General features: G+C 45.9%; 1 protein-coding gene across 2 annotated transcripts in view; it reads left to right on the forward strand.

Moving 5' to 3' along the window:
- Nucleotides 1-27,928, forward strand: part of LOC141107478 (RLA class II histocompatibility antigen, DP alpha-1 chain-like) — a 55,114-nt gene that overhangs the window by 10,064 nt on the left and 17,122 nt on the right. For both annotated transcript variants that reach the window (XM_073598243.1, XM_073598242.1), the window contains exon 2: nt 22,989-23,234. In XM_073598243.1, the coding sequence (XP_073454344.1) occupies nt 22,989-23,234 (246 nt within the window). The remainder of the gene's footprint in view (nt 1-22,988; nt 23,235-27,928) is intronic.

The following is a 27,928-nucleotide window of genomic DNA, read 5'->3' on the forward strand; positions in this document are numbered from 1 at the left end:
CTATGTTGTTAAACATAAGTCCTGATTCAGGGACTTCCCTAATGCCGCGTACACACGGTCGGACTTGTCAACAGGATAACCTCTGTAAGCATTTCCGACGGAAAAATTTAGAACATATTCTCTATCTTATGCCGCGTATACACGAGCGGACTTTATGGCAGACTTTGCACGGCGGACGGGATTTCGTCGGACAATTCGATCGTGTGTGGGCTCCAGTGGACTTAGTTGGACGGACTTAGATTTGAAACATGTTTTAAATCTATCCGTCGAACTTGAGTCCGGTCGAAAAGTCCAGTGGCTACTGGCTATGAACTTCCTTATTTTAGTCCGGTCGTACGTCATCACGTACGAATTCGACGGACTTTAGTGGATTTTGTGTAGGAAAGTCCGTTCATTCAGAAAGTCCGTCGTAAAGTCTGTCGAAAAAACCGCCAGGCAAAGTCTGCCGTAAAGTCTGACTGTGTGTACGCAGCATAAGTCCGTCGGAAATTCTGACAGAAAAAGTCCGATGGGGCATACACACGGTCTAAATATCCGATCAAAAGCTCCCATCTGACTTTTTCTGTCAGAAATTCCGACCGTGTGTACGCGGCATTAGCTTTTAGGCTAAAAATAGTGCCTGTAAAGCGCCTGAAAATGACTCCACTGCAGCCCCAGTGTTGCAAGATGTTAGAAAAAGTTCTGCAAGCAGCATCTTTGGGGTGGTGGAAGAGTGTATACACCGCTTCTGCCAATAGGAATGCATGGGCAGCGCTTCGGCGGTGCTTTACCGCTAACGCGGAGCGGCCCCAGTGTGAAAGGGCTCTAAATTATGTCTAAATGTAGTATTTATGTGTAGGAGGGTTCCACCACCATTGCAAATTGTGTCATATGTTTTCCATGGGCAAGGACTATAATCAGCCTTAACATTTCCCCACCACCAACTGCAGCCTCTTACCAAGCCAAAACCCACAAAATGACAGCTGTTTATCTCTCAGCATGCTGACAGTAATCACCCAGCCTTCAAAAAAGATGGCATATGCCAGAAACAGGTTGTTCACTGGCTCTCTGGCCTTCCACAGTACATCTGCATTGATTAACTTCTTGCACCCCGGGACTTAGGACAGTTTGACACCACAGAGATGCAGCCTAAAAACATGGAACAGCATGGTGGCTCACAGCCTAGAGCTTCAGCCTTGCAGCACTGAGTTTCTGGGTTTGATTCCCAATCATGCTAGCTGGCTAGAGGTTTATACGTTGTGGTTAAACTTTCTTTTTCAACAGTGCTAACATTTTTGATGGGTTTCTCATAATGGAACCCCAAGAAATCACATTATAAATCAAGCAAGTGTGGGTTTGCACCAAATCTAGAACTGGGGTGTTTTGGCCCAGATATGGATGTATACGTCTGGTGTGATGCTGCACACATATTTTAATGTATGCTTATGATGAATGACAAATGTGCATTGTCACCAATTTGTGTGAAGCACCCCGCACAAACTTCTAATTTCCCCTTTTACCCCGCTGAGTGCCGGTTCACACTACAGCAACTTGGGATCCGACTTATCAAACCTCAAGTTGCCCCAAGTTGCTGGACATAAGAAATTCCATTGAAGTGAATGAGAGCCGTCTTAAAGCGGTTGTATACCTATTTTTTAAAATTTTACCTACAGGTAAGCCTATAATAAGGCTTACTTGTAGGTAAAAAAAAATCTCCTAAACCTGTACGGTTTAGGAGATATTCCCCTCGCAATGAGCCACTGACTGCAGCGGCGCATGCGCACAGGGGATTCTCGGTTGAAAGCCCGGCAGATGCAGGACCTTGCCGGAAAGAAGTCTCCCACGCTCAAGCGCGGGAGAGTCGACATCGCTGCTCCAGGCCATCCCACAGAGTCGGAACCGTGATACCCGGAAGACACGCTGAGGGAGCTGAAATTTCCCCTCAGCGTGTCTTCCAGGTATCGCGGCTCCAACTCTGTGGGATGGCCTGGAGCAGCGATGTCGACTCTCCCGCGCTTGAGCGGGTGAGATGCCGGCGACCTCATTCTAAGGTAAGTATTTGATAATGAGCTAGTATGCGGTGCATATTAGCTCATTATGCCTTTTCCCTTACAGGTGTAGGGAAAGAAAAAAAAAGTCAGCGGGTTTACTACCGCTTTAATGAACACTACTGAAGTTGCTCCGACTTCAGAAAAGGTTCCTGTACTACTTCAAGGCGACTTCTAGGCAACTTGTACCCATAGATTTCAATGGAAGTTGCCTCCAAGTTGGATCTCCATCTATATTGAAGAAACTTTACAGGAAAAAGAAAATAATTTACCAAGGTACTTCAAACGTTTACCCAGGCAACCCCCTCCCTTCCACAGAGCTGATTATTCTGTGATTGGCCACAGCCAAAGGCGCCTGTCCTGGAGGCAACTTGAAGTCGCATTGTAAGTTGTGCAAAGTCATGTTGAAGTCGCCTCCAAATTGCCTTGCAAAGTCATGCTGTAAGTCAGGTTGCCCCTGTGTGAACCAAGCCTGAGGCATTTTTTCATTTGTAAGGAGTGTGAACAGGTGTGACCACTTGAGTCCTCTAGAGACAGAATCAATTACACTGGTGGGTGTGTATTACTGGGTGGGTGGAGGTGAGTAAGCTTAGTTTGGTATTGAAGTGGTTAAATAACATGGCACTTTCGCACCTTCCTGCCCAGGACAATTTTCAGCTCTCCCTGTCAGCACGAACCGAGGAATGCCGTTTGCCAGCACTTCCTGGTTCATGCAATGATCAGCTGTGATTGGTCACAGCTGATCACATGGTAAGAAGCCCCTGTCAGAAGCTTCTTACCACGATCAGAGATGCAGCGTGTCACACTGACACACCGCGATCGCCATGCTGCGTGCCCCCGCAGCCCGGCATGTTATTCTGCTGGACGTCATATGACACGCAGTCAGGATAACTGAACCACTTCCCGGCCGCTTTGGGTTGGGGGGTATTCTAGGGGGACCCCTGGATAAACGAGAGGCCAAATAAAGGTGGAACATCCCCATGTTGCGGGGTTTGATGTGCTTGTGAAATTCTATGAGAATACAGGTAAAGCCTGAATACCGTGGTGAAGCGGGTCTGAAGACGATCGCTGTGGGTGTTACAGAAGTTGTTGAAATTTCAGGTCAGTGATATAGTAGCTCCAGGATTTTGTGGCCAGTGGTCAATACGATGTTTCTTTTCATTCTGAGGATACGTGTCAAGTTGCATATGAGAATTGGGTGAAGACAGATCAGGGAGGAAATATGCTAACTAAGAAGATGGATATCGGCTTATTGTTTGATCCTGGATTGTAGATCATGATTGTACATTGTTATGTGAAAGATAGATATATTTGCATGATTATTAAAATGTGCTGTATATTATTGTTAATTTGTTTGGTGGTCATATGATGTGGAGGAGGCAGTCACTAAGTACTGACAGCAGTGGCAGCCCGTCCATAGGGCACAAAAATTTTTTTTTAAACATGGCCCTTTAAAATGAAAAAAAAAAGTCCTTAAATGCACTGTGTTCGGATGCACTATGGGAAGCGCCACGTCTATGCAATCACGAGATTGCAGACGAGGCGCTTCATTGGTGGGGTTTGGAGCTACTTTGTGGCGCAATCCATCGTGCCGAGCAGCATCCGTCCGGCGCCCGTAGTATATCACTACGGCCGGGTGCTTTATTCTCAGTGTGAGAACAAATCACTTCCGGCGGCCTACAAAAAGATGGCCACCGCCTAATCCCCTTGTGTTCAGTGGAGAGGGGAGGCCCCCTCCCCTCTCCACTGAACACACGGAGAAAGACAGGAACTAGCTGCAGCTGAAGGGGAGAGACAGACGCGACATGAAGGAGGGCTGTGCTGCTGGAGACACAGATGTGAGGAGGACTCTGCTCTGCTGATGGGGACACAGATGTAATGAGGGGCTCTGCTGGGGACACAGATGTAAGGAGGGGCTCTTCTGGGGACACAGATGTAAGGAGGGACTCCGCTGATGGGGACACAGATGTAAGGAGGGACTCTGCTGATGGGGACACAGATGTAAGGAGGGACTCCGCTGATGGGGACACAGATGTAAGGAGAGACTCCGCTGATGGGGACACAGATGTAAGGAGGGACACCGCTCTGCTGATGGGGACACAGATGTAATGAGGGGCTCTGCTGGGGACACAGATGTAAGGAGGGGCTCTGCTGGGGACACAGATGTAAGGAGGGACTCCGCTGATGGGGACACAGATGTAAGGAGGGACTCTGCTGATGGGGACACAGATGTTCCTTAGCCAGTGCACAATTCATTTTGAACTTCAGCCCCAAAACTTCCTGTCCGATCGGGCGAAAGTAGCCTATATTATATCCCTCCTGTCCGGCCATGCACTAGCTTGGGCTGCCCCTCTGTGGGAACTGAATGATCCAGTGGTTTCTAGCCTGTCTGATTTCTTGAAACTTTTTCGGAATATCTTCAAGGAAGCGGGTCGTGTCTCCTCAGCGGCTAGCGCTCTTTTACGTCTCCGTCAAGAGTCCGCTTCTGTGGGACAGTATGCTCTTCAGTTCCCTATCCTCACAGCTGAATTGAGCTGGAATAATGAGGCCCTAGTTGCAACCTTTTTACATGGCCTCTCTGATAAAGTGAAGGATGAATTAGCAGGAAGATCCCTTCCTGCTGATGTCGACGGTGTCATCACCTTGTGCAACCAGATCGATATTCGCTTTCAGGAGAGGGCCCTGGAAAAAAGACGCCAGCACTCCCCGTTGCTTAGGCAGCCTGAGCTCCCAGTCCCTTCTCTTCGATCCGAGGAGCACCGCCTGCCCGCTGAGGAACCTATGCAGCTGGGCTGGATCAAGTTGTCTCCTGAAGAACGCGCTAGGTGCAGAACTCTAGGCCTGTGCCTCTATTGTGGGGCCACAGGTAATTTTTGTGACACTTGTTCTCTTCGTCCGGAAAAATGATCGGGGCTAATACATCTGGAAGGTGGAGTATTAGACCCTGAAATATCACCTTCTCGTCTTCTTCTTTCTGTGTTCCTTCATGTCGGCACTTCCTCTCGTTCGGTCTCGGCACATCTGGATTCCGGAGCCGCTGGCAATTTCATGGATAGGGAAACTGCATCTTCCATGAGACTTACCCTTTTGCCCCTTTCAACGCCATTGGTGGTCTTGGCGATTGATGGCACTGTTCTTCCAGGGGGTGCTATCCGCTTCCAGACCCTCCCTGTTAAGATGTCGGTAGGGACACTCCACCAGTGGAGTGGATATCCTTCCTTGTCTTACCTAAGGCTTCATCTCCTATCATATTAGGTCTTCCTTGGTTACGGTTCCATTCTCCACACATTGACTGGACTGCTGGATGGATCCTGGCTTGGGGTTCCTCCTGTTCCTCTTCCTGCCTACTCAAGGTTACCCCAAAAGAGAAACTTCCTGTTGCCACCATCCCGGTATCTTCTGCTCTTCCCGCTGCATATAGCGATTTCTGGAATGTCTCTTGCAATAGTCGGGCTGAGGCACTCTCTGGGTCATGTGGCACTGGATGAGGAGCGCACCTGTGAACTTGAGCCGATCATTCACTCCAGTTTGCATGGTCATTTACCTTGGCCTGTTCCAGGACCCCCTTGGACGCACACCCAGGCTGACTCGTCTACCAGTTCCACAGTCGCTACGCCCTGTGATGCGATTCTGGTGGTCGCTGCACCTGGCAATGCTGTTCAGTCGGCCTCTGCACCAGTTCAGCCTATGCCCAGTGAAGCTATCCAGCTTAAATTCTGTGACACATCACTTTCTAACCAACCTGGTCTCAGGGATCCACTGACTTCTGCCCAGTCTGATGATCCTGCATGTCTACCTCATCTTTAAGGGTCTGGGGGACCCTGCTCAGACTCCTGATTGTCTTCTTATGCCTTTACCCATTCCTAAGAAGCCTTTAGTCTTCAATAAGTCCTCTTGTCCTCTCCCTACCTCGGTTTCCGTCTCTGAGGATAATCTTAAGTACAAGGTTAGTCAAGTTCTGGATTCCCGGGGCGCCGTAGAGGCATTCTTCAGTACCTCGTACATTGGGAAGGGTTTGGTGCTGAGGAGAGGTCTTGGATCACTGCATCTGAGATCTTTGCACCTCGTCTGTTGAGGAGGTTTCATCTGGAGTTTCCCTTTAAGCCAGGGCCCAGGCGGGGGAGAGGAAGGCCTCATAAGAGGGGGGGGGGTACTGTCATGGTTATGCAGTAATCTTTCTCTGTCAGCTTACCTTCTCCTCATGTGTTCAGACTAAGAGGCCAACCACTCACACCTGGCTGGTTTTATAACCTCTCCTCTAAGCATGGCCCCACCCCAGGCCCTATCAGGGAACCCTATATTAACTTGTGTACTGCAAGCCAGCAGTGCTGATCAACCTTTGTGTGTTTTGGCTTCCTGTTCCTGCCTGCTGTGTGCTCTACGTTTGTTTCTGTTACCGACCTTGACGTGTTCTCAACTTTTCCTGTCTGCTCGTGACCCGGACCTTTGGCGTGTCCCCGACTATCCCTGTTTGCCTGTGACCCTGGACCTTGGCGTGAACTCTGTTGTCCTTGTCTGCTTGTGGCCCTGACCTTGGCTTATTCCCTTACTATCCCTATCTTCCTGTTGCCTACTGTGGGTGTGAGCTGGGGGACCCTGGGGGTTGCGACCTGGAGCCAGTTGCAGCCCAGTCCATCCTCAGCACTAGAGGCACTGGTGAACACCTGCTGGCTCTTAGACTCCGCGCCCCAGGGAAGCTTACGTTCTAACCCCGGTGGGATCCGTGCTGGTGTTCCAGCGGCCCTGCCTTCCTTACCACCCTGACTCCCATCCGCAGCAGTCAACCATAGGGTCCACTACCTTGTGGTGCACTCCTGATCCCAACAGTGTGCATCTGTCACCTAGCCTCAAGGTGACCTGATAGGCAGGTTGGCTCCCTGGGTGAGCCGTCGTAGCTGTACGTCAGCTCTTTAAGATGCTGTAGCAGACGCCTGCACGCAGCGTGTCACCAAAACCGTCGTGCGTGCCCGGCGGGCACGATGACTGCCAGGCTCCCACGACCACTTGTGACAGAGCGAGAACCGGGATCTGTGTGTGTAAACATCCCAATAAAATGCATTTATGTTTTTGGTTGTAACATGACAAAATGTGGAAAATTTCAAGGGGGTATGAATACTTTTTCAAGGCACTGTAGATGTTTTGTTGGGTGTATACACACACATTTCTGGGACAGGTAATTTTTTTTTTTTTTTTTAAATGATATACGTTATTGGGTTTTTCAGCAAAAGAATGGGTACAGAAGTCCAAAAAGTTGAAAAACCATACAAGTCTTTCCCTAGTTACAGTCAGGAGTCTAAACAGAACCAAATATTAACTCGCTCACAGGCGATAAATGGACAGCAAGTGACATGATTTGTACCAGAAATATAGTGTTCATAGCGTAGTTTGTCTGAAACCTGGAAGAGACTAAGTGTACCTCTCCTTCCCCTCAAGCATCTCCCCGCTTCAGCCCCTACCAGGCAGGGAAGGGGGGAGAGGCGGATGGGGAGGGGGGTTTACCAACTGATGAGGAGCGTCAGCTCCAAAGACACGGCATGCCTTGATAGCAATGAAAGATGGTAAAGAGATAATGAAGCCCTGAGAATGGAGACAATGGATGGATTGGAGGCTATAGGGGCTAGTAGAAAAACATTGTGACAGCAAATAAATAAAAATACATGTAAAGAGAAGCGAGGGGTATTGGTGGGGGATAAAAAAACCTAGGTATACATAAGTTCACAGGTAGTATTTCTGAGGTGAGCTCTTATTATGAAGATAGACTCTGGGGGAATAGGTTGTAGGAGAACACCTACGTCAGTGGCGGAATTACCAGGGTCGCAGCAGTCGCACTTGTGACGGGGCCCTGGCATTCTGTCACTGTGGGGGGGCCCCAGCGGGGTTGCTATTCACAGGGCTCTGAGCGGAGAGCGTGTCTCTCAGGTAACAGCAGCACAGAGACACCGGCATTGACCGTTTTATATCCCTCTCTGACGGAGACCGTCCGTTCTGTCCTCTCTCGCACGGGATGACACAGGACACACAGCTGATCTCTCCCTTCTCCCCCCTCCCCTCTCCTGTTTTCTACGGGCAGTCTGGTGTGAAGCTAACGAGCTCACATTTCCCGCGGAGCACACAGGAGGGGGGAGAAGGGAGAGATCAGCTGTGTGTCCTGTGTCATCCCATGCGAGAGAGGACAGACCGGACGGACGGTCTCCGTCGGAGAGGGATATAAAACTGTCAATGCCGGTGTCTCTGTGCTGCTGTTACCTGAGAGACACGCTCTCCGCTCAGAGCCGTGCTGTCCTGAGAAGACAGAGGACTCTGATGGGCACTGATAGGGACACTGATAGAGGACACTGATGGGCACTGATAGGGACACTGATAGAGGACACTGATGAGCACTGATAGGAGGCACTGATAGGGACACTGATAGAGGACACTGATGGGCACTGATAGGGGGCATTGATATAGGACACTTATGGGCACTGATAGTGGCACTGATAGGGGATGCTGATAGGGGGCACTGATAGGGGGCACTGATAGAAGACACTGATAGGGGACACTGATAGGGGACACTGATAGAAGACACTATTGGGCACTGATAGGGGGCACTGATAGAAGGCACTTATAGGGGGTGCTGATAGAAGGCACTGATGGGGGGCGCTGATAGAAGGCACTGATGGGGGACACTGATAGGTGCTGATAGGGGACGCTGATAGGGGGCACCGATGGGAGGCACTGATAGGATTTACTGATAAGCACTGAAGGGAGGCACAGATAGGGGGCACTGAGAAGGCACTAGGGGGCACTGATAGGGGACACTGAGAAGGCACTAGGGGGCACTGATAGGGGGCACTGAGATGGCAATAGGGGGCACTGATAGGGGGCACTGAGAAGGCACTAAGGGGCACTGATAGGGGGCATTGAGAAAGCACTAGGGGGCACTGATAAGGCACTTATAGGGGACGCTGATAGAAGGCACTGATGGGGGCGCTGATAGGGGACGCTGATAGGGGACACTGATAGAAGGTGCTGATAGGGGACGCTGATAGGGGGCACCGATGGGAGGCACTGATAGGATTTACTGATGAGCACCGAAGGGAGGCACTGATAGGGGGCACTGAGAAGGCACTAGGGGGCACTGATAGGGGGCACTGAGAAGGCACTAGGGGGCACTGGGAAGGCACTTATAGGGGGTGCTGATAGAAGGCACTGATGGGGGGCGCTGATAGGGGACGCTTATAGGGGACACTGATAGAAGGTGCTGATAGGGGACGCTGATAGGGGGCACCGATGGGAGGCACTGGTAGGATTTACTGATGAGCACTGAAGGGAGGCAGTGATAGGGGCACTCAGAACGCACTAGGGGGCACTGATAGGGGACACTGAGAAGGGACTAGGGGGCACTGAGATGGAACTAGGGGGCACTGATAGGGGGCACTGAGAAGGCACTAGGGGGCACTGATAGGGGGCACTGAGATGGCAATAGGGGGCACTGAGAAGGCACTAGGGGGCACTGATAGGGGGCATTGAGAAAGCACTAGGGGGCACTGATAAGGCACTTATAGGGGACGCTGATAGAAGGCACTGATGGGGGCGCTGATAGGGGACGCTGATAGGGGACACTGATAGAAGGTGCTGATAGGGGACGCTGATAGGGGGCACCGATGGGAGGCACTGATAGGATTTACTGATGAGCACCGAAGGGAGGCACTGATAGGGGGCACTGAGAAGGCACTAGGGGGCACTGATAGGGAGCACTGAGAAGGCACTAGGGGGCACTGATAGGGGGCACTGAGATGGCAATAGGGGGCACTGATAGGGGGCACTGAGAAGGCACTAGGGGGCACTGATAGGGGGCATTGAGAAAGCACTAGGGGGCACTGATAAGGCACTTATAGGGGACGCTGATAGAAGGCACTGATGGGGGCGCTGATAGGGGACGCTGATAGGGGACACTGATAGAAGGTGCTGATAGGGGACGCTGATAGGGGGCACCGATGGGAGGCACTGATAGGATTTACTGATGAGCACCGAAGGGAGGCACTGATAGGGGGCACTGAGAAGGCACTAGGGGGCACTGATAGGGGGCACTGAGAAGGCACTAGGGGGCACTGAGAAGGCACTTATAGGGGGTGCTGATAGAAGGCACTGATGGGGGGCGCTGATAGGGGACGCTTATAGGGGACACTGATAGAAGGTGCTGATAGGGGACGCTGATAGGGGGCACCGATGGGAGGCACTGGTAGGATTTACTGATGAGCACTGAAGGGAGGCAGTGATAGGGGCACTCAGAACGCACTAGGGGGCACTGATAGGGGACACTGAGAAGGGACTAGGGGGCATTGAGATGGAACTAGGGGGCACTGATAGGGGGCACTGAGATGGAACTAGGGGGCACTGATAGGGGGCACTGAGAAGGCACTAGGGGGCACTGATAGGGGGCACTGAGAAGGCACTAGGGGGCACTAATAGGGGGCATTGAGAAGGCACTAGGGGGCACTGATAGGGGGCACTAAGTCCCTAGGGGGCACTGATAGGGGGAACTGAGAAGGCCCTAGGGGGCACTGAGACGGGCACCGATGGGAGGCACTGGTGGGCATTGATAGGAGGCAGTGATAGGAGGCATTGATGGTCACTTATAGGTGGCACTGATGGGCATTGATGAGCACTAATAGGCAGAGCTCATAGGCTGCACTGATGGGCACTGAAGAACACTGATAGGCAGAACTCAGGCAGTATTGATGGGCAGCATTGAAGAGTACTGATAGGTGGCCCGGATGGACGCTGTTAGGCAGCATTAATGAGCACTGATAGGTGGTGCTGATAGGCAGATTTGTTGGGCACTAATAGGCAGCATTAATGAGCACTGATAGGTAACACTTGTAGGCGGCATTGATGGGCACTGATGATTGGGGCACTGATTATCAGTGTAAACAATTTTCTGGCATTCTTGACAGTTAATGGTAGTCCTTTCCTAACACAGACACAGCGTGGGAGGAAAGGGCCACTGTGATTGCGCCGGATGCACATCCCAGGGGGCATGCGGGAAGCACGGTTTTGGGACGATGTACATGGACCCCCTCCCAAAATTGTAAGCCCGGGGCTCGGATGGAAGGGGGGGCCCCATCATGGTTTCTTGAAGGTTCTAGTTACGCCACTGACCCACGTGTCAGGTGACAGATGCATACTGCTGGGGTTAGGAGCACACCGCTAAGGTTGTGGACCCTTCGGCTGAATGCTGCGGATGGAGCTCTGGGTGGTTCAGGAAAGCAGCTCCACCTGAACACTGACACGGACCAAACAGGGAGCTAGAGCGTAAGATTGCCCAGGACGCAGAATCAAAGAGCCAGCAGGTTTTCACCAGAGCCACTGGTGGTGAGGATGGATTTGGCTGCAGCTGACTCCAGGTCGTGGCCCCCGGGGTCCCTCAGTTCATGCTCACAGACTGGCTCTAGTGGACAGAGTGGAAGCAGCAGTTTAGGGTTAAACACAGAATAGTCAGGAGAACAAGCCAAGGTCGGAGCAACTAGCCGACAGGAATGGTCAGAAGGCATGCCAAGGTCGGTACATGGCAGTCAGAGATAAACATACAGCAGGACGCCACACAGAAGCCTAAATACAACTGTTGCTCGGGCAAGGCTGGCTTGCAGTGCGCTGGGTTAAATCGTGTTTTCTGTTAGAGGCTGGGGTGGAGCCATGCTGAGAGAAGATTACTTAAAACACACAGGTGTAAGGGCACGGTCCCTAAGCGGATACACAGACCAGAGAGGTAAGCAGACAAAGCATGAAACATTAATGCAAATTTATGACACAACGGTTCTGAATGAAGGTCATTTGGAGTCACAATTGGGACCATCAGAAGGAGTATCGTCATAGAGGAAGGGAGCTGTTGAGAATGGACGGAGATAGGAAGCCAAGGTGGTCTTTGCTTGGTAAAGTTGTGGTTGTGAAAAGTAACCATTTGACCTGTAGGTAGGTAGATGAGCCAGTGGTGGAAAGATTGGCGTCAAGTTTTTTCTTGCGCAGTAGGCTTATGAGGTCTTGTTTGACATCTAAGGTAGTGGGTGGGTTGGTAGAGGACCAGTTTTTGAGCGTAGCGCGTCTGGCTGCCATGAAGCAAGTTGACAGCCAAGCTTTGTTTCATTTGGTGATGACTTTTGAGCTTTCTAATTACTTGTAGAGACAGAGTCCAGGTCAGCTAATACTAGAGGGACGTTTTCGACTTGGTCACACAAGGAGGTTATGTGGGAGCAAGACCAGAGTCTGTGGAGCAGAGTCGGCCTGTTCTGCCCACAGAAGGGGCATTGACATTTGTGTGGTTGTTGAGGGGTCAGGTAATTTATGAATGCCCAAATTTTGTGGAGCTGATCAGTCTTGGTCACCTCAAGGACAACAGAGTGTATTGTCACTAAAAGCATAAAATGCATTATTGTCTCAAATCTATGCCTGGCCATTGCAGCAGAGGGCTTGGGCATATGATAAATTGTGTCTGTGGACCAATATGACTGCAATTCTCTCTTTTTTGTAATGCCTATATTAAGGGTTAGCCCAACACATTTTTCAATTCAGAAACTGTGATAGGTTTCCATTTGAATGGCCTGGTAAGAGTTGAATTTGTGTTGGTGGTGATGTACTGTTGGGCATAAACATTACTTTGGTTCATAATAAAATTATAGAGTACTCAAAAAACGTCAAGGGGCGTTAAGTTGGCTGTTTCCACCTGAACCTTGGCCTGGGCTGTGAATGGGGGGGATAATGGGTGCTGCTGAATCTAGTGGCAGCCAATTGGGGTTTGCAAGCACCTCTGGAAGGCTTCTATGGGTCTATGGATCTGTGCTTGATATATTGGTGGCTGCATTTGCATTACGGTACCCACCCCACCAGCTTGTACTGCACTGCTGGCACTCGCCACTTCACCATGAAATACTGCAGTGTTGGTGTCTAAAAGGTCAGGATGTACTACATCACTAGTGCTTGCCAAAAAGTAGTGTAACACCCTGCAGCATCTGTACATATTTATATGTTTTGTAGCACATCAGCAATGTGGGGTTGGGTACACCTAATGTTTGCAGGGACCTCTTCAACATCGTCCAAGCTAGCTGCCAGGGCGCCTCTGTCTTCTACAGGTTCATATTCTGAGCCTGATTCTGACAGGGAGGCCTCCTGTTTGCTCTCCCCTGTCATGCTCAGAATCCTGTACGCCTCCTTGCTACAGGCGGTCCCCTAGTTACAAACATCTGACTTACAAACGACTCCTACTTACAAACGGAGGGAGACAACAGGAAGTGAGAGGAAATCTACCCCTAGGAAGGGAAATTCTCTCCTGTAAGAGTTATTATGGGAAAAAGGTGTCTCCAGCGATGCTTTATCACCAAGGCTTGTTTCCACAACAACCCAATATTTTCAAAATCCAATTGTCATAGGGACAGAAATTGAGGTGAAATCTTCTGAACAGGGGCACAGACAGCAAAACAAAGGTTACAAAGGTGTTAACCCTATGCTATCCAAAAAGCTTAAAAATATTTTTTTTTGGCTGGAGCTACACTTAAAAAAATGTACCCGTTCCGACTTACAAACAGATTCAACTTAACCACTTGAGCCCCGGACCATTATGCTGCCTAAGGACCAGAGGTCTTTTTCCAATTTGGCACTGCGTCGCTTTAACTGCTAATTGCGCGGTCATGCAATGCTGTACCCAAACGAAATTTGCGTCCTTTTCTTCCCACAAATAGAGCTTTCTTTTGATGGTATTTGATCACCTCTGCAGTTTTTATTTTTTGCGCTATAAACGGAAAAAGACCGAAAATTTTGAAAAAAAATGATATTTTCTACTTTTTGTTATAAAAAAAATCCAATAAACTAAATTTTAGTCATACATTTAGGCCAAAATGTATTCGGCCACATGTCTTTGGTAAAAAAAATGTCAATAAGCGTATATTTATTGGTTTGCGCAAAAGTTATAGCGTCTACAAACTAGGGTACATTTTCTGTAATTTACACAGCTTTTAGTTTATGACTGCCTATGTCATTTCTTGAGGTGCTAAAATGGCAGGGCAGTACAAAACCCCCCCAAATGACCCCATTTTGGAAAGTAGACACCCCAAGGAAATTGCTGAGAGGCATGTTGAACCCATTGAATATTTATTTTTTTTGTCCCAAGTGATTGAATAATGACAAAAAAAAAAAAATATTTACAAAAAGTTGTCACTAAATGATATATTACTCACACAGGCCATGGGCATATGTGGAATTGCACCCCAAAATACATTCAGCTGCTTCTCCTGAGTATGGGGATACCACATGTTTGGGACTTTTTGGGAGCTTAGCCGCGTACGGGGCCCCGAAAACCAAGCACCGCCTTCAGGATTTCTAAGGGTGTAAATTTTTGATTTCACTCTTCACTGCCTATCACAGTTTCGGAGGCCATGGAATGCCCAGGTGGCACAAAACCCCCCCAAATGACCCCATTTTGGAAAGTAGACACCCCAAGCTATTTGCTGAGAGGCATATTGAGTCCATGGAATATTTTATATTTTGACACAAGTTGCGGGAAAGTGACACTTTTTTTTTTTTTTTTTGCACAAAGTTGTCACTAAATGATATATTGCTCACACAGGCCATGGGCATATGTGAAATTGCACCCCAAAATACATTTAGCTGCTTCTCCTGAGTACGGGGATACCACATGTGTGGGACTTTTTGGGAGCTTAGCCGCGTACGGGACCCCGAAAACCAATCACCGCCTTCAGGATTTCTAAGGGTGAAAATTTTTGATTTCACTCTTCACTGCCTATCACAGTTTCGGAGGCCATGGAATGCCCAGGTGGCACAAACCCCCCCAAATGACCCCATTTTGGAAAGTAGACACCCCAAGCTATTTGCTGAGAGGCATGGTGAGTATTTTGCAGCTCTCATTTGTTTTTGAAAATGAAGAAAGACAAGAAAAAACTTCTTTTTTTTTTTCTTTTTTCAATTTTCAAAACTTTGTGACAAAAAGTGAGGTCTGCAAAATACTCACTATACCTCTCAGCAAATAGCTTGGGGTGTCTACTTTCCAAAATGGGGTCATTTGGGGGGGTTTTGTGCCACCTGGGCTTTCCATGGCCTCCGAAACTGTGATAGGCAGTGAAGAGTGAAATCAAAAATTCACGCCCTTAGAAAGCCTGAAGGCGGTGCTTGGTTTTCGGGGTCCCGTACGCGGCTAGGCTCCCAAAAAGTCTCACACATGTGGTATCCCCGTACTCAGGAGAAGCAGCAGAATGTATTTTGGGGTGTAATTTCACATATTCCCATGGCATGTTTGAGCAATATATCATTTAGTGACAACTTTGTGCAAAAAAAAAAAAAAAAAATTTGTCTCTTTCCCGCAACTTGTGTCGCAATATAAAATATTCCATGGACTCGACATGCCTCTCAGCAAATAGCTTGGGGTGTCTACTATCCAAAATGGGGTCATTTGGGGGGGTTTTGAACTGTCCTGGCATTTTATGCACAACATTTAGAAGCTTATGTCACACATCACCAACTCTTCTAACCACTTGAAGACAAAGCCCTTTCTGACACTCATTGTTTACATGAAAAAGTTATTTTTTTTTTTGCAAAAAAATTACTTTGAACCCCCAAACATTATATATTTTTTTAAAGCAAATGCCCTACAGATTAAAATGGTGGGTGTTTCATTTTTTTTTCACACAGTATTTGCGCAGCGATTTTTCAAACGCATTTTTTGGGGAAAAAACACACTTTTTTAAATTTTAATGCACTAAAACACACTCTATTGCCCAAATGTTTGATGAAATAAAAAAGATGATCTTAGGCCGAGTACATGGATACCAAACATGACATGCTTTAAAATTGCGCACAAACGTGCAGTGGCAACAAAATAAATACATTTTTAAAAGCCTTTAAAAGCCTTTACAGGTTACCACTTTATATTTACAGAGGAGGTCTACTGCAAAAATTACTGCCCTCGGTCTGACCTTCGCGGCGATACCTCACATGCATGGTGCAATTGCTGTTTACGTTTGACGACAGACCGCCGCTTGTGTTCGCCTTAGCGCGAGAGCAGGGGGCGACAGGGGTGCTTTTTTTTTTTTTTTTTTTTTCTTTATTTTTTTTTGCTTTTTTATCTTATTTTTAAACTGTTCCTTTCATTTTTTTTTTTTTTATCATTTTTATTGTTATCTCGGGGAATGTAAATATCCCCTATGATAGCAATAGGTAGTGACAGGTACTCTTTTTTGAAAAAATTGGGGTCTATTAGACCCTAGATCTCTCCTCTGCCCTCAAAGCATCTGATGACACCAAGATCGGTGTGATAAAATGCTTCCCCAATTTCCCAATGGCGCTATTTACATCCGGCGAAATCTAAGTCATAAAATGCTTGTAGCTTCCGGTTTCTTAGGCCATAGAGATGTTTGGAGCCACTCTGGTCTCTGATCAGCTCTATGGTCAGCTGGCTGAATCACCGGCTACATTTTCAGGTTCCCTGTTGAGACAGGAGAGCCAGAGAAAAACACGGAAGACGGTGGGGGGGGGCATTCCCTCCCACAGCTTGTAAAAGGAGTCTAGAGGCTAATTAGCCACTAGGATTGCTTTTATATGAAAGCCGACCGCTGGCTGAAAAGAATGATACCAAGATGATACCTAAACCTGCAGGCATCATTCTGGTATAACCATTCAAAGTCGTGAATGGCGTACCTGAAGACAAAAAAATGGTTAACACTAAAACAGAGTAAACGGTAAAGTATAAAAAATTGCATACCTGAAAAGCAAACATGATAAAACATAATAACAATAAAACATTGCAGAATAGAATACAGTAAAAAAGAGCAGAACAAGAGAGAGAGAATAGAGAGAGAGAGAACAATAAAACGACAACTATTTTTTTTAATTTTATATATATATATTTTTTTTTTACACTTTTTTTGTAACTAACTTTTATAACGGTAACCGGTTCCAGGTTCGGGTCTCTCAAAATGCGATGGCATCTTGGGAGACCCTGTGAAAGTGTGCCTAGTCTGTGCAATGCTGTACCTTACGCTAATAGTCAACTAGTGAATGGTAGCGTTCAAAACATTCACCAATGCAAAGACCAGGATTGTCAGGACAGGAGGGACAATAATAGCGGGTGTCACGCCTATATCCGCGCTTGCTGCAGACACAACATCTTTTTTGGGGGGTTCGCTGGGTAGGGGTACTCGGGAGGACATAAAGAAAATGCCTCTCATGCAGCCGACTGCATTTGGTTGGGGATGTGAATGGGGGAAGTACGGGTGCTGCAGAAGTGGTGGGTTCCCAATTAGGATTGGCGAATGCAGCAGGAAGGGCATTATGGGCACGACGGGCCTGTGTTTGTCTTTTTGGTGGCAGCGGGACACTACTTGTGCTTGCCACCTCACCAGCTTGAACTGCACTTATGGGACTCGCCACGTCACCAAGTGTTACTGCAGTGCTGCTTTGACTACGACCGGGGTGTACTAGGCCGCTGGCGCTTGCCAGTTCAATAAAAAGCTACCAAAAAAACTGTTAGCGATCGCAGGGATCAGGCCTGACTCTGCGAACGCTGCAGTTATGCGTTTAGTGTTTTGTAAGTGACAGTGATCGATCGATACTGCACTTGGGTGGGCTGGGCCAGGCGGAGGGGCAAAACGCAGGTGCTAGCAGGTATCTGGGCTGATCCCGCTAACACTGTGTTTTTGGGAACCCTAAACTGCTGGGGACGCTAGTATAGATCTGATCGGATCAGATATTGATCCGTTCAGATACTATACCACTAAGGGAGGCGTATGCTGCGTGCGTGGGTGTTAGCGGTACTGTCGCTAATCTGACGCTGCCTGGGGCGACGCATATCACCGCCGGGCGATTAGGGGGCTAAACCTTTATTCGGTAATAAACGGCGGGTGCCCTGACACTATAAAAAATAAACAAACTAACCAGCGTCACCCGTAACAGTTATACGGTGATCAGTGATGAAAGGGTTAACTAGGGGGCCATCAAGGGTTTAAAACATTTATTCGGTAGTATATGGGGGTCCCTGTCGCTATAAAACGCTGACGGCGAACCTAAATATTTAGGTCCCTAACTAGTGTCACCAGCGACACTAATACAGCGATCAGAAAAATGATCGCTTAGCGACACTGGTGATGGGGGGTGATCAAGGGGTTAAAACTTTATTGGGGGGGGTTAGGGGGGTATCCTAGACCTACAGGGGGGTAATACTAACTGTCCCAACACTGTAACTGTCACAAACTGACACCTAGCAGTAATCAGGAAAAAAAAAAAAACTGCTGGTGTCAGTTTGTGACGGGGGGGGGGGGTGATTGGGGGTGATCGGGGGGGGGATCGGGATGTTTTGTGTGCCTGGCATGTTCTACTGTGTGTGTGTAGTGTTGTGCACTCACATACCTGTCTTCTCTCCTCGGGCCGGAACGGAAATTACCGAGCCGAGGAGAGATGACATCATTTCCTTTGCTGCTGTTTAGCATACAGCAGCAAAGGAATGTTGTGATTGGCCGGCGGCGATCGCGAGGGGGGGGCCACGAACGGATGGCCTCCCCCTCATCTCCGATCGCCGTGGGACAAAAGACGACCGCCTCGGGCACCGGGGGGGGGGTCCGATCGGACCCCCCACCTGCGGAAGGCAAATCACGTATATGTACGTGATTTTGCCTGTCCGTGCCACCTTGCCGACGTAAATCGGCGTGAGGCGGTCGTCAAGTGGTTAAAGTGGATGTAAACCCAATGTCATCCTTTCTAAACTACTGCCATAGGGGTTATCTATAAGGGTATACATGCCTCCTGCATGTATCTTTACCTGTCAAATGTCTCCCCTCTGTCTGTTATTAGACCCGAAAAACTGCATATTCAGTGGGTGGGTCTGTTGTCTGGAGCTCGGTGGGTGGAGTCGTGATGTCAGTAGACTCCCCGCCCACCTCTACACTCCCCTTGTCAATATGCATTTCTCTGGTGTATTTCTTACACTGAACTTCTGCTATGATCTCTAACATCCAGTGAAAAGACAGGAAAGTAACCACATGACTTCAGCATGCCAAATCATGGTGAGGTGTGGAACAGCCAATCCTTGCAGAGCTGCTGAAGAAAGGAGTGGGGGAGGGAATTAAAAAATACTGCATGTCTCTTAGGCTAGTGCACAAGATGTAAATCACCTGTCACTCACAGCAAGGGGGAGGATTTGACAAAGTTTTTCTCAGTTTGTCAAGATTTGTCTCACTGAACAATAAAAGAGGATTGCTCAGAGCTGGATTAACTCTTTGTGGCAAGACTGGGCTCAAATGATAGGAACTCTTATACTCTACAGCAGGGATATGCAATTAGCGGACCTCCAGCTGTTGCAGGACTACAACTCCCATGAGGCATAGCAAGACTCTGACAGCCACAAGCATGACACCCAGAGGCAGAGGCATGATGGGACTTGTAGTTTTGCAACAACTGGAGGTCCGCTAATTGCATATCACTGCTCTACAGTATATCAAAAAAAAAAAAAAAAAGTGTACCTTTTTTCAACATTTTGGGCACGAATTTTATAGATACTGTACCTAGTTGTGACTATGAGAAAAAGAGCTCCTGGCTAGCAATCAGAGACGTCTTGTGTGCTAGAAATAAAATGAACTGCTCGTGCTAGCAGAGATTAGGCCTAATCTTGCTAACATTGCAGTATTTTGGAAAATGTATCAGAGGTGGCAGTGATCAGAAAAATGATACTGACTCTGCACTTTTTTCCGGGGAAAAAAAAACAGAAGTGCATTTTTGGAAACACTATACTAGTGGGGACACTAGTATAGTTCTGATTGGGATCAAGATAACGATCCGTTCAGACACTATGCTAGTAATGATGGTGATCAGTGACTTGTGTGACTGTGATAGTGTGGCTGGAAATCTGGCACTAATTGACACTGGCTGGTAGGAGCACTAACTGACACTAACATCGCTAGTGACACTAATACAGTGATAATATTGTACACTGTCGCTGTACCCCAAATGACACTGGCTGGGTGGCAGTGCAATCAAAAGGTTAAATGTGTCTAACAAGTGTATATGTGCTGTGACCTATCACAGCACAGGTCAGCAGGGGTACACTGTGCACGCCCGAAAACCTGGAAATAAGTTGTGACATATGGGTAAGTCGCCTAGCCTGGAGCTGCTGCTCGCCCACCGTAAATATACTGTGGATGGGAGGCCAGTGGTTAAAAACAGTGCTTCTCACATATATAAAAACATAAACAGCATTGTGCAAATCAAACTCTCCAGGAGAATACACAAATCACTTCTGGATTTGAGCCCACACTCGTGCCAACATCATGTATTACAAAATGTGTAAGTGATCTGCGTATTCCTCTCGGGAGTTTGATTTGCACCGTGCTGTCTATGTTTTTATATATACGAGTAGCATTGTTTTTAACCACTTGTTGACTGGGCACTTAAACCCCCTTCCTGCCTAGGCCAATTTTCAGCTTTCAGCGCTGTCACTCTTTGAATGACAATTGCCCGGTCATGCAACACTGTACCCATATGACATTTTGTTTATTTTTTTCACACAAATAGAGCTTTCTTTTGGTGGTATTTAATCACTGCTGGGTTTTTTATTTTTTGCTAAAAAAATCTGAAAAATTTTGAAAAAAAAACACCAAAAAACTGTTTTATAGTTTGTTATAAAATTTTGTAAACAGGTTATTTTTCTCCTTCATTGATGTGCGCTGATGAACATTCATAGGCACTGATAAGGTGGCACTGGTGGGCACTGATATGTGGCACTTGGTACTGATGGGTGGCACTGAGAGGCACTGGTAGGTGACACTGATAGGCAGCACTGATAGGTGGCACTGATGGGCACTGATTGGCAGTATTGATGGACACTGATAGGTGGCACTGGTGGGCATTGATAGGTGGCACTGGTGGGCACTGATAGGCAGCACTGATTTGCACTGGTGGCAGTAGTGGGCACTGGCAGGTGGCACTGGTGGGCACAGATGAGGCGGCATTAGCTCTAGCTGTTTGGAACCGATGTCCCTCTGACAGAAGCTGGTGATCGGCTTTTTTTTTCTCCTCACGCTGTCAGCTTGAGAGAAAAATAAGCCGATTACCAATCTTCTGTTTACATCACGTGATCAGCTGTCATTGGCTGACAGCTGATCACGTGGTAAGGGGCCGGGAACGGCCCCTAACTCCGATCTGTGATCAACCGAGCCTCATTGACTTGGTGATCACAGAGCGCGCCACGCGTGCCCCTCAGGGGGTGTGTAGGCAGCTCATGCACGAGAGGACGTACATGGACACCCTCCCGACAATTAAAGCCTGTGCTGTAGACCTCTTTTGGCTATAGTGCGAGCAGGAGGTGGTTAATAAATACTGGATACCATTGATTTTACACCGTGGAGCAATATTCTCATTTTTCTGGTAAGCTTCTGACCTGGGCACTGGTGTGGGAGCAGAGTGTGTTTTTTTCACCTGGAGGAGTTTTTTTACAGAAGTTTTTTTTTTACAATTCATGGTGGAGTTCCTTTGTTTACATGGACATTGTACTATATACACACTGGACTGATATTAGTTTTGTTTTGTTTTTTCACAAGTATGCATCGGGAGCTTTCTGGTACCTGCAGGTAACTGTGCTGAGAGCGCACAAGGCACACACTCTCAGCACAGAAAATGTATATATGCGTATGGCCAGCAAGAACAGATTACAGTTCAGCCTGTGTGTAAACCATGGCTCCCTATATAGATATAATGGAGTAATTAGTGTAACTATGAAGGGTCAGGAAGTGTGATATTTGCTGGATCACCAGGTAAAAAATAGAAAACAGAGGGGGGAAAAAGCCTGACAAAAGAAAATTAATACAGCTGCCACATCTAAGGATTGGTAAGCTGCTATATATGATATTTTTGGGGGAGTTAGATAAACTTTAACCGCTTGCCGACCGGCTCCTGTAGAAATACGTCAGCAGAATTGCACGGCTGGGCAAAGTAACGTACCCGTACGTTACTTTGAATTTCCCACCGTGTGTGCGCGCCTGCCGCGATCTCTGTGCCTGCGGGACCCACGGAATTGATGTCTGCTGGGTGCCCGCGATTGTGTCACGGAGCTGAAGAACGGGGAGATGCCGATGTAAACACAGCATCTCCCCATTCTTCCTAGTAACAGGACACTGATCGTCTGCTCCCTCTCATCAGGAGTGGTGATCAGTGTGGTGTCACTGCTAGCCCATCCCCCCCACAGTTAGAATCACTCCCCAGGACACACTTAACCCCTCCCTGCCCCCTAGTGGTTGATCCCTTCCCTGCCAGTGTCATTTTTACAGTAATCAATGCAATTTTATAGCATTGATTGCTGTATTAATGCCAGTGGTCCCAAAAATGTGTCAAAATTGTCCGATGTGTCCGCCATAATGTCGCAGTCACGATAAAAATCACTGATCGCCGCCATTACTAGTAAAAATAAAAATATTAATAAAAATGCCATAAATCTATCCCCTATTTTGTAGATGCTATAACTTTTGCGCAAACCAATCAATATACACTTATTGCGATTTTTTTTGCCAAAAATATGTAGAAGAATACATATCAGCCTAAACTGAGGAAAAAAATTGTTTTTTTATATATTTTTTGTGGATATTTATTATAGCAAAATGTAAAAAATAATGCGTTTTTTTCAAAATTGTTGCTCTTTTTTTGTTTATAGCGCAAAAAATAAAAACCTCAGAGGTGATCAAATACCATCAAAAGAAAACTCTATTTGTGGGGAAAAAAAGACGTCAACTTTGTTTGGGAGCCACGTTGCACGACCGCGCAATTGTCAGTTAAAGCGATGCAGTGCCGAATCGCAAAAAGTGCTCTGGTCTTTGGCCAGCAAAATGGTCCGGGGCTGAAGTAGTTAAGCACTTTAAAATATTACAGGTTTATATTAACTGTTGCAGTGGTCAAATATTTACATATAATTAATGAACTGATGTTTGCCTTCCACAGGTGAAAATGTTCTGTCGCAGGAAAGCTTTTACCAGACACTGGAACCATCAGGAGAATACATGTTTCAGTTTGACAAAGATGAGCTCTTCAATGTAGATTTGGATAAAAAGCAGACCATGTGGAGGCTCCCAGAGTTTGGTGAAGTGGCCAGCTTTGAGGCAGCTGCAGCTCTGCAGGAAATTTCTGTGCTGAAATATAATCTTGATATTTGTAAGCAGCGGTCAAACTTCACAAAAGCAAAAACCGGTAAAAAAACATTTCCTGTATGTATGAAATGTATTGTACACTTGTATTAGTTACAAACATGTGAGTGACTTTCATATTTGTTTATTGACCCAGCTTTAAATGTCATGCTAATATAATACTTGACATCTATAACTACTTCTCCTTTTGTATTGGCTTTGCTGCAGTTAACTGAACAGCAAATTAGGCAATTAAACTTCTTAAACCAGACAGGGTTGTTTCTAAAGCACTAATGTAAGAACATTCATTGCCTTTTAGGCCCCATTCACACCTGTGCATTCCAGGAGCACACGTAGAAATGTGCAAAAAGCGTGTGTCCCATTGAAGTGCCATTAATTGTTAATGATACCCCAAACATTGCTAGGTATGTCATGTACCAAAAAGAAAATGCAAAGCTCACTGGTTGTAAAGATGCAACAGTTTTTTTTTTGTGCGATTGTCATGCGTAGGGCAGCCAATTCAAGTGAATGGGCTGCCTTCTGCTGTCACACAAAAACGTACAGAAAAAACGTGACATGCAAGTGTGAATAGAGCCGTTTTGTTCTGAATTGAAATTTGGATACATTTTTTGTTATTCGGAGATTTGGATGAATCTGAATTTCCAAATTACAATAGTAACGAATTTAAACAAATCCAAAAAAAAGAAACTAAATTTTGTATGAAATTTGAATCAAATTTGAAAAGAATTTGAAATCAAATTTGGATAGAATAGAAAAGAATACAAAAGAAAATAATAGTATAGAAAATAAAAGAATAGAAAATAAGGAAAAATGAATAGAAAATAAAAGAATAGAATAGAACAGAACAGAAAATAAAAGAATAGAGTAGAAAATAATAGAGCAGAATAGAAAGGAATAGAATAGAAAAGAATACAAAAGAAAAAAAAATGAATAGAAAATAAAAGAATAGAAAAGAATAGAATAAAAAAGAAAATATTAGAATCGACTAAAACAGAACAGAATAGAATATAAAATAAAAGAATAGAATACAATAAATTAGAAAATTAGAGAATATAATAGAATTAAAAAAGAATAGAAAAGAAAAGAATAGAGTAAAACAGAACAGAAAATAAAAAAAAGAATACATAGAAAATATAGGAATAGAATAGAAAATGAAGGAATAGAATAGAAAAGAATAGAGTAGAATAAAAAAAAGAATAGAATAGCATAAAATAGAATATAGCCACCTTCTGAAATTCGAAAAGAATAGAACAAAACAGACTAGAGTAAAACAGAATATAATAGAAAATAAAAGAATATAATAAAATAGAATAGAAAATAAAGGAATAGAATAGAATAGAAAACAATAGCAATAGAAACGAAAAGAATAGAAAATAAAATAGAATATATCAGAAAAAAACAATAGGACAGAATAAAATACAAAGAATTTAACCATCTTCTGAAACTCGAATTCTGAAAAGAATAAATTTTAATTTGAACGCTAATTCAATAGTTTTCGATTTGGTGGAATTGAATTTCAAATTCTAAAATGAATTTGACAATTTTAACTAAACAAAATTATTTAAATAACTAATCGTAACAAAACTAATTTTTCTAGGTTTTTTTTGCATTTGAATGTAGTACATGCGTTTCAGTAGTTAGTCCCAACACAGTGCAGGAGCTGCATTATAAATGCTTTTGTCTATGAATGAGAAACACAGACAGATCTCACTAGGAACATCTACATCCAAAAAAATGCAAAGCAGGTCAAAACCCTGGCTGCCACACTACACAAATAAATATATCTGCAGATTTAGACCCATTTTACACTGGGGAGCTTTTCAGTCGTTTTGGCGCTAAAAATAGCGCCTGAAAAGCACCTCTCAGGCCTCCCCAGTATGAGCGCCCCAGTTCTTTGACACTGGAGCAGTGCGCTTGCAGGACAGGAAAAAAAAGTCCTGCTAGCAGCATCTTTGGGGGCGGTGTGGGAGCGGTGTATACACCGCTCGCAAGACGCCCTACCCATTGAAATGAATGGGCAGCGCTGCTGAAGCGCCTGCAAAGCACTTTGGCAGCGCCGCAACACGGGGGGCTATTAACCCTTTCTTTGGCTAGCGGGGGTTAATAGCACCCCACTAGCGGCTGAAAAGCGCTGCTATATCAGAGGTAAAGTGCCGATTTACCGCTGACGCCCGCACCGCCCCAGTGTCTAAGTAAAAGACTTATTGGAACTTTGGGTGCTGATGCTAAAGTTGTAGCGTTTCATTTTCATGTCTCCTCCTGCATTCTCTGGTATAGAATAACTGAATAATGCAAAAAGGACTGTGAAGTCCCCATGCATGAGTGCTGGCCTGGAAACTCACATGGAAAGATATTGCCACTGGTGGTTTAATTCCTTCATGACCAAGGTCAAAACAAACCTTGATGCCCAAATCCAATTTTGCAACTTTGACATGTTTTAGTCAGTTTGTACTTATTGTCGCAATTACTTTGTGTATCATAGATGAAATATATTGCATTATTTCTAGACAAATTGAGCTTTCATTTGGTGGTAAATATTAAAGTGGATGTAAACCCTCACATATACCCAGTGAAGTGACTGGCCTCAGATGATACACAGAGATGAAACAATTCCTCCTACATCAGTTGTACCTGTTTATCTGCAGCTGTCTGTCCCCTACATTCATTCAATGTGCAGAATTTACAGAGGGTCTCTCAGCTCTGAAAAGCAGGGGGCGGATAGCTGAAGTTACATCAGTGAGGAAAGCTGATTGGAAGTAAGGGACACACCCCTCTTAACACATGAACAGAGCTGAGGCTGTCAATCAGCTGGAGGTCCCTCCCCTGTCACCATTTTTCTCTTGGTTTCAGGAAAACTTGTCAGAAGTGACTCATGCTGATAGCAGAGGAAGGAAGCAGCAGACAGAAATGACACTTAGTTCTCTGGATTGAGACAAGTACACACCACAGAGGGATATGCTTTGTTTATATTTCATGTCTGAGGTTTACAACCACTTTAATGGATGTCTCCTGATTTGGTTTTATTATCAAAAGAAAACTGGCCCAAAATAGTAATAAATATACCTTTTTTTAAATTTAGCTATATATTTTTATGCCATTACCATGATACATCACACTAAAAACCCACAATATAAATTATCCAACTCCCGATGATCGCAGTGACACCACATAATTGTGCATTATATGATCTTTGCACCTGTAGTAGGGCCCAGAATAAATACAGTGGGGACGGAAAGTATTCAGACCCCCTTAAATGTTTCACTCTTTGTTATATTGCAGCCATTTGCTAAAATTATTTAAGTTCATTTTTTTCCTCATTAATGTACACACAGCACCCCATATTGACAGAAAAACACAGAATTGTTGACATTTTTGCAGATTTATTAAAAAAGAAAAATTGAAATATCACATGGTCCTAAGTATTCAGACCCTTTGCTTTGACACTCATATTTAACTCAGGTGCTGTTCATTTCTTCTGATCATCCTTGAGATGGTTCTACACCTTCATTTGAGTCCAGCTGTGTTTGATTATACTGATTGGACTTGATTAGGAAAGCCACACACCTGTCTATAAGACCTTACAGCTCACAGTGCATGTCAGAGAAAATGAGAATCATGAGGTCAAAGGAACTGCCTGAAGAGCTCAGAGACAGAATTGTGGCAAGGCACAGATCTGGCTGAGGTTACAAAAAATTTCTGCTGCACTTAAGGTTCCTAAGAGCACAGTGGCCTCCATAATCCCTAAATGGAAGATGTATGGGACGACCAGAACCCTTCCTAAAGCTGGCCGTCCGGCCAACTGAGCTATCGGGGGAGAAGAGCCTTGGAGAGACGTAAAGAAGAACCCAAAGATCACTGTGGCTGAGCTCCAGAGATGCAGTCGGGAGATGGGAGAAAGTTGTAGAAAGTCAACCATCACTGCAGCCCTCCACCAGTCAGGGTTTTATGGCAGAGTTGCCCGACGGAATCCTCTCCTCAGTGCAAGATACATGAAAGCCCGCATGGAGTTTGCTAAAAAAGACCTGAAGGACTCCAAGATGGTGGGAAATAAGATTCTTTGGCCTGATGAGACCAAGATAGAACTTTTTGGCCTTAATTCTAAGTGGTATGTGTGGCGAAAACCAGGCACTGCTCCTGTCCAATACAGTCCCAACAGTGAAGCATGGTGGTGGCAACATCATGATGTGGGGGTGTTTTTCAGCTGCAGGGACAGGACAACTGGTTGTAATCAAGGCAAAGATGAATGCGGCCAAGTACAGGGATATCCTGGACGAAAACCTTCTCTAGAGTGCTCAGGACCTCAGACTGGGCCGAAGGTTTACCTTCCAACAAGACAATGACCCTAAGCACACAGCTAAAATAACGAAGGAGTGGCTTCACAACAACTCCGTGACTGTTCTTGAATAGTAAAGCCAGAGTCCCGACTAAAACACAGTTGAGCATCTCTGGAGAGACCTAAAAATGGCCGTCCACCAAAGTTTACCATCCAACCTGACAGAACTGGAGAGGATCTGCAAGGAGGAATGTCAGAGGATCCCCAAATCCAGGTGTGAAAAACTTGTTGCATCTTTCCCCAAAAAGACTCATGGCTGTATTAGATCAAAAGGGGCTTCTACTAAATACTGAGCAAAGGGTCTGAATACTTAGGACCATGTGATATTCAGTTTTTCTTTTTTTAATAAATCTGCAAAAATGCCAACAATTCTGTGTTTTTCTGTCAATATGGGGTGCTGTGTG

Source organism: Aquarana catesbeiana, linkage group LG09 (genome assembly GCF_042186555.1).
Source record: "Aquarana catesbeiana isolate 2022-GZ linkage group LG09, ASM4218655v1, whole genome shotgun sequence".
Taxonomy (NCBI): Eukaryota; Metazoa; Chordata; class Amphibia; order Anura; family Ranidae; genus Aquarana; species Aquarana catesbeiana.